We start from the raw sequence: 7972 nt of genomic DNA on the forward strand, positions 1-7972 counted from the left end.
CCCAGCCGGGCCAAGGGCCAGCTTGTCCAGGTGCCTCGCAGCTGTGGGGTGCCCGGGCAAGCCAACAGAAGACAATTTAAACTGCCTTCCCTTCCCTTCAAGGGGGGGCTTGCCCGAACTCCCCGCAGCTGCAGGGCGCCCGAGCAAGCCAAGGGATGGCATGGGGATGTGGTCTAATATGCTAATGTGCTGCACTGTCAGGGTGTGGCCTAATAGGCTAATTAGTTTCTGTTGTTGGGTGTGGCCTATTATGCTAATAAGTTCCTGCTGGGCTTTTTCTACAAAAGAAGCCCTGACGCCTGATATTGTTAATTCCTGCTTGACCAAGTATTACACATTAATATTTTCAAAGTCCCAGTGTTCATGACCAAACTCTGCCAGTCATATTGACCATCTCATGTGTTAAACAATATAGAGGTGCAGTTGTTAATTGTTGTGACTCCACAGTTCCACCAGTAAATAGACCAAAGTCCTCTGCAACCTTGTTTAAATTGATTGGATGACTCCAGACCAATTGGGTTATGTTTTATGGCCAGTGATCATATGTACAACTGAAGAGATTTAGATATCTTTAGTACTGAAGCAGTTATACCAGGGGAACTTTTGTTATGCTACTTAAAATATTGTAGATGTAGCATTTTAATATTCTATGGAAGCTGAATTCCCAAAGGAGAAACCCATTTACCTCATACAATGGTATGAACGCAAATGTTTGCAAATTATCCAAGAAAGTATGGCTGTGTGTGCCAGCTACCCCATATGATTAATGATTTATGCCAATACAAAAATGTCCCGAGAACAAATTCTGATTTCCTTGCTTCGAATTTTAATCAAGAACGTCGGAAACAGAAGAGACAACATATCAAACCCCAATGCTGCTGTCAAAGTAAAATACAGTATAAGCATTCATTGTAAACATGTTACATCCAATGTACTTCAGAATTAAATGTTCTCATACCAAAGCCAAATTATATGTAAGCAAACAGACCTATGGAGAGAAATGTCTTCCTCTTTACAGCCCTACAAGTTCCTCTCAACAGAACAGGGGCCAATAGACTGCTGAATTCCTCACCCAACATGCTTCCGATCTGAGACGTACTTGTAAGGTAAAATTGATATAGTAAATTTCATAGCATTGTTATGCTTTCTGAATGCTGTTCTCAAGGGCTGAACAGCTTGTTACATGCAACCGTCTCCACCCATTAAGGAGTACACAGACTGGGCCTGGGATTCCCACCCTGTGTCAGACGGACCAGAAAGATATGTGAGTCGTGGGGTTCTCCTCAGTTCCCTTGCATGCAGTGGATGATTAGGACAGAGATTAAATGGCAAGCAGGAATGGGACTTCTTTCTTCTTCTTCACGCCCGCCCCCATTACCTTTTAAAACCTGGAACAGTTCCAGGGGAGGCCTGTTTGGAAAAACCTGAGATCATGTGGGTTTTCCCAACAACCCAATACGGCCTTCCCTGAAGCCCCTTTTCCATGTGCACCACTGTCCCAATTCTAATCAGGCACCACCCACACAGGACTTGAGAATCCATAACTCATGTGCAATTGTGTTATGTCTGACACAGTGGGGGGGACACAGTTCCAACCTGTGTACCCCATAAAGTTGGCAGAGGCTTCCACAATTTCTCTACTCTCAATGATCCCTCTTTCTATTCCCCTTCCCAAACTTCTTCTTTTAAAAAAACAAAACTGCATTGTTAATCTGTCACGTCTATTTCTGCGTAATTCAAAGTTAACCCTCTGCGTGCCTCTTAGGATGGCCAAAGAAAGTAGAACATAAAGAAAGACGTCTCATAATTGTCTTCCAACCTGGATTGTCTGTCATGGATTGTATTTCAAAACTAACATCTGGCTATCTGTTATAGACAGTAAAAATGGCAAAACGCCGCACCTTCATGAAGTTGCTTCTTTCCCCACAACTATTATTAAAGCAATGCATCTTCAAGGGCTATCATCCCTTTACAGCTGTTCCCGTGGAATCGTCTCAAAAGCTGGTGTATATCATATTCGGGGCTATTTGGTGTTTCAAAAGACACTTTTATTTATACCTTTGGCTTTTACTGATATGTCTCCTTCCTAAATCCCAGCACAGGTTGTTGACTCTCAGATCCCTTTTTATTATTATTACGGTAATCGTAATCAACCTTTATAGAGTACCAATGGCATACATATTGCCTTTACAGCTGGCAATAGAGATTAGGAACATAGAGCTGAGGGAGAAGGTATGAGAACCCTGCTCCAAAGAGCTCACAGTCTACAGGTACAAACACGTACAGATGGGATGAGGCCTGTTGAACTTTCAACTGCCAAGCCATGCTGGCAAACATGTAGGGGCTTGAAGACTGGTGAGCGTGGGCTCTGACGGGGAGGGGGTGAAATGATGAAAGAAAGTTGCTGTTCCAAATGTATGGTTGCTGTGAGAGATGGATCAAAGTCAGCAGTGGGTAGAACAGGCCAAAGAGCAAAAAAAGAAAGGGAGGTTGTAAAAACGTGGTGAGAACAGGATGTAGGTGGTTACTGATAGAGTACAGGTGACTGACAGAGGCGTTGGCAGTCTAGAGTTGCGGGATGCTTGGAGGCAGCCGAGGGGGGGTAAATATCGTACGTCTTTCCGAACAAGAGTGGGAAGGTAGAACAAAATCTTCTGAAGGGCCTGGGAAAGATGGTGACAGTGTGATGATGGGCTTATCAGCAATTTCTTGAAGAGGCTGAGGAGCAGAGAAGGAGAGGCTCGAAGAGGAGGAGTCTCTAGGAATTTACGTCTTTTAAAAAAAAGATTAAAGAACTGCAAAATGCAAAAAAGAAAGTGAACAAGGATCATGGTGCAGATCAGGAAATGAGAGAGAGAGATTGGAGATGACAAAACTTGGTTGGCCAAGATGATGGAAGAAGGTGACCTGGGCGGGGCAGGGAGGAAAACAGGCAATCATTAAATGCAGGATAAGAGCACATTGACCTTCAGTATGACTTCAACTTAATGGAGGAATTTCACATATTCAAGCAAACGACAGCACAATAAACTTGCAAAGAGTTACATTTTAATTGGCTGTTGAGTCATATCATGCCCATGACAACATTTTCAGTTACAATTGAGAAGTATGAAATACAGTGTGGGGGTGAGGTGGAGGAAATACATCACAGCTCCATTAGGCTTTGATTGGTAAAATCCCCCCTACCAGAAAAAAGCTCAGGAATGCTCAAGGATAGCAACAGACGGGTTCTTACTCTCTTCTTCCTCGTCCGCTCATTAGCCAAGCAATGAACTCCTTGGCTGCTTGCTCTTCCAAGTAAGAGCTGATGTCACTGGTATAGGTGCCATCGGCATGCCTCTCGTACTCAGCATGGCGTCTGGCGAGTCCGTTGCTAAAACAAGAACATGTATCTTAGGGTTATTTCATGTTTGGGCTTTTTGTTCCTACAGCTTTTCTCCAGCACAACCCCCCCGACGGCACCATCTTAAGGACAAATATTTTAGATGTTTCCCAAGATCTTCTACCCAGTCCAATGTCGTTCTTTTCAATATGTATTAAATTGATTGTATGAGTACTTCCTTAGTAGTGAAGTATTCGCATATTAATAATTATCGTATGGCAGTGTGTGTAGTATAGCCAGGAGATCCTAAGATTCTCAGGCAGTCAGAAGTTCTATCTCTTTTAGCACTATGCACCACTAGGTGGCGAGCTAGACTTGTTTTTAAGGCAAGAGACATTTCAGAGGTGGTTTGTCATTTCCTGCCTCTGCATCACCCCTTCCCCCATGGTATCCCTTAGAGGTTGCACATCCAAATACCAGCTGAGGCTGCCCCTGCTTCGCTTCCAAGATCTGACGAGATCAGGCTAGCCTGGGCTATGCAGGTCACATAACTAATAAGTACATTCTCCACAGGCCACCCTGGTTGTGCCAATTATGTCTGCAGAAGATTTGGCAAGCAAAGCTCATTTTGGGGGAAAAGCAGATTTGTTCTCAGAAAAGGTAATAGGGCACATGCTAAGGTCTCCAGAGGAGAAGCCCAGAGGACTCCATTAAAAGTGGATCTATGGCTGCCCTCTACTGGGTATCGATAGAGATAGGAAGCCAGTATTGTATAGTAGTTAGTGTGACATATTAGGATTTGGGAGATCAAAGTTTAAATTGTCACTGCCATGAAGGTTGCTAGGTGACCATGGGCCAGTCACTCTCTGAGTAATCAAGCCTACCTCACAGGGTTATTGTGAAAATAATATAGAACAGGGAAAGGAACACCAGGTGCACTGCCTGAGTTTCCTGAGAATGATTGGAATAAAAGTGTACTAGATACATAGATGAGATCTCAATCAAGAGAGAGAAGAAGAGAGAAGAGATTGGATTTATACCCCGCCCTTCACTATCCGAAGAAGCCTCAGAGCGGTTTACAATCTCCTTTCCCCTCCCCATCCCTCCCCACAATAGACACCCTGTGAGGTAGGGGGGGCTGAGAGAGCTCTTTCGAGAACTGCTCGTGAGAGAATAGCTCTGAAAGAACTTGTAACTGACCCAAGGTCACACCAGCAGCTGCATGTGGAGGAGTGGGGGAATCAAACCCGGTTCTCCCAGATTAGACTCTGCACTCCTGACCACTAAACCAAACTGGTTACACTACATCAAGATATGCTCAATAATGAAAATATTTGTGGACTTTGCAAAACAGGGCTTTCCCCTGTCCTTCTCCTGTTGTGACCCATGTAGCCTCTGAAATTTTGTTTCAGGCGGTGGGGTCAACGAATTCTCAGGAACAGCATAGTAGCCTGCTGTGGAGGGGGGGAACTGGAGGAAATTGCTGCCCTATCTTCTGCAAATGGAAATGTTGTTCCATCAAAGGAACAATGTGACTCAATTCACACCAGTGTGTCCTATCAAACAGTTTATAAATCTTAGCTTTGGCTCAAATTTATGACATATGTAAACAGTTGCCCCCCCTCCATTTGGGTGTTCTTACTGGTGCTAGAGGTGGGAACAAAACAGATGGCAGTGTTCCTACATAGTAAGTATAATTCTCCTGGTCACCAATTAGCTTCTCCATCGCTCCATTGCCCATGGATACACAAAATTGTCTCCATCCAAGTTAAAGATATCCCAGGTTTGGGTCACCCATGTCTTTCTTTTCACATTGGGATTGGCAATGAATGGAGGAGGCAGTGGACATGTATTACTCAGGAAGCTGAAAGTGCCCCTGGTAACTTTCTCTCTGAGACACCACCAATGCACAATCTTAGTGCATACGCATTCCCACTTTCCTTGTCCACCCATTTATTTTTGTTGTTTTCCCCTCCTGTTTCAGATTTCCATAAGGTTGTCCAGGTGGCAAAAACTGTATTTCTGTCTATGTTATGTCACAGTGGAATGATTTGCTTCCCATATGGGATCTTTTAAAGTCTTTACAGTACTGGATCCCATTTCACTCTCTCCACTTAAAATTCCTTACATTTTCTCTGTTTATGTGTTTCTCACAGTTACTGGAGAGTAGGTAGATTTAGTGTCAGCTTTTTCCCCCGGAGAACCAGTTCCACTGGAGGTAAATTCCATTAAGAGCTTTTGGTGGAAACTTGCCTTAAACTCTCTGAACCTACGTTTCAAGTTTTGTGTACAAACGAAAGATTTTACATCTACATATAAATGTGTAGTGTATGTATGTGGCAAATACCTGTATTCCACAGGTAGCAGGATTAGGAAACTGTCATCAGCTGTTTCTCTGCAGAATGTCCATAGGGAAAACACTGGTATGTACCCAAATATCCATGCATGGATGTTGTCCACATTCCTCCCCATTCCAGCAGCCCCTCCCAGTTCCTGGAAAGATTTTTCCAGGAGTTGCAGGATCCATGTGTGTTGATGGGTCAGGGTGAGGAAAGTAAAGGGGATGAAATAGACCACAGGTAGAAGAGGAAACCATTTGTTCTTCCTTACCCCACTTATTCCTCAGCACAAGTCCCTTGACCCTGAGAATGATCTTTCCAAGGGGCTGGATGGGGCTGTAGGAACTGAGTAAAATGTAGAAAGATTCCATGTTCCATGTACAGAATGGAATACACCACTAAATGTGCTTCCTTGTAATGCATGAACCAACCCAGGAAATTAAGTTCTTCTGAGAGAACCTTAATCCAAAATGTAGTTGTGGATTGCCCCATTGACACATGTGCCCACAGTGCCAGAAGTATGTGATGCCACATATGCAACTTGAAGCTATTTCACACTTGCCAAGTATTTTCAGCACTATCTGCCCACAGATCATGGAATCTGAACAATGATAAAAGTCTCACTTTGGCTGCTACCCCCGAACCCAATTTTTATGGCACTCAATGGAACTTACTTCTACAAATCTTTCCCAAGCTAGCAAGGGTGCTTGTGCACGTGTACATCACTCTTTCAGACACACTCTTGATGGACAAAAGAGGGCTGTGTAGGGGAGGTAGAAACCCAACTCTCAGGGAAAGGTGTGTGATGCTTCTACACTGCATGAGCACCACTATTTAGGGAGTGGATGCTCTCAGCTCTGACACTTCTAGCCTTCTGCTGGGAAGATTATTTCCAGTCAGTCCTTCCTTGCCTCTGGCCAGGTCAGATCAGCACTGTCAGTGTTTCAAAGAGGAGATCTTCCATGCTCAGCAGCATGCACCTGGCACACTACTGCACAAAAAGGTCTCTCACTCAGGACCAATGTGCTAGGAATGTATTCAGGTATGAGACCTCAGTAGTACAGGCCTTTCCCACTCTGTTGACGCAGGCAAATAGTACACATGAAGCTGCCTGATCCTGAGTCAGACCATTGGTCCATCAAAGTCCGTATTGTCTGACTGTCAGCAGCTCTCCAAGGTCTCAGGCAGAGGTCTTCCACATCCCCTGCTGCCTGGTCCTTTTAACTGAAGATGCTGGGGATTGAACCTGGGACCTTCTGCATGCAAACAGATGCTATGCCTCTGAGCCACAGCCCCTATTATTACCTATTTTTGCCCAATTCCCCATATTGTAAAAGGTTTATTAACTTAAAATACCTTGAGAGCTGATCCAGCAGGTTTTCTTTTTCTGTCTCTTCTTGCCTTTGTTGTCTGGAGCAGAGGTCCACAGTCATTAGATTATTGAAATTATGTTTGCACAGGTAGGGAAAAAATCCACTTATCAGTGAACTGTTACAATGTGCTTTCATTAATACATTTACAGTTTATAGGACAAATACCTTTATGTGTAGTCTATGACTTTGGCATTTAATACCATAAGGATTCTACTCAGTTAGCTTAGCTGAACACAGATTCAGACTGTTGGGTCATCTATTTCAGTCCCGACTGGCTGCAAATTGTTCACTGGGAGAAGCTGGGGATTGAACCTGGGATCCTTCACATGCAAATGTTGTTGTTCTGCAATTGAACCTCAATTTTGGCTTGGAGTACACCTGACAGCTCTTTGATAAGGTCTGTGACTGTTGTTTAGAACTAGCTGATTTCATTATCAGCTAGTCAGCAACAAAGAGCCAGTTGACATAACCACCCAAACTCTTACACTGCAATGCTAAACAGAGCTATATCCTTCTAAGTCCAGTGAAGCCAATGGGTTTAGAAGGGTGTAATTCAGTTTAGGATTTCACTGTTAGCCTTTCCTCAGCATCTGGTGATCTGTGCCTCTTGATGAACTGGACCTCTACATTGTTTGTCACAGTGCTTGCAACGGTCCATTCATTTTCTGGTGGTGAGCAACAGGATGTGGATAACAATTTGGTTGACCCATTTGATTCAAGCATAGATTGCAGCAAGCAGGGGAAGGAAAAGCAGAGTGGTTGTGTCAACCAGCTCAAAAAAGCCTTTTCCTGTAGAATTATCCAGGTTTTCCTCACTGATCCTTTTATTCAGTCGTCTAGGTGTATCTCCAAGTAGTGTTGTATTTCATTCTTCCCCACCAATGGGCATGATCTATCCCAGGCTGAATACAGGCAGAAAGGCCAAACACAGAAGTTTT

At 43.9% G+C, this 7972-nt stretch overlaps 1 protein-coding gene across 1 annotated transcript in view; it reads right to left on the minus strand.

Moving 5' to 3' along the window:
- Positions 1-7071, minus strand: part of LOC107123549 (glucagon-like) — a gene marked incomplete at its 5' end in the record, with an annotated part of 17229 nt that extends 10158 nt beyond the window's left edge. Inside the window, 2 exons of the mRNA XM_015426796.1 lie at positions 3236-3373; positions 7018-7071. Coding sequence (XP_015282282.1) covers positions 3236-3373; positions 7018-7071 — 192 coding nt within the window. The remainder of the gene's footprint in view (positions 1-3235; positions 3374-7017) is intronic.
- Positions 7072-7972: the final 901 nt, after the last annotated feature.

Source organism: Gekko japonicus, unplaced genomic scaffold (genome assembly GCF_001447785.1).
Source record: "Gekko japonicus isolate JY-2015 unplaced genomic scaffold, Gekko_japonicus_V1.1 scaffold6927, whole genome shotgun sequence".
NCBI classification, from domain to species: domain Eukaryota; kingdom Metazoa; phylum Chordata; class Lepidosauria; order Squamata; family Gekkonidae; genus Gekko; species Gekko japonicus.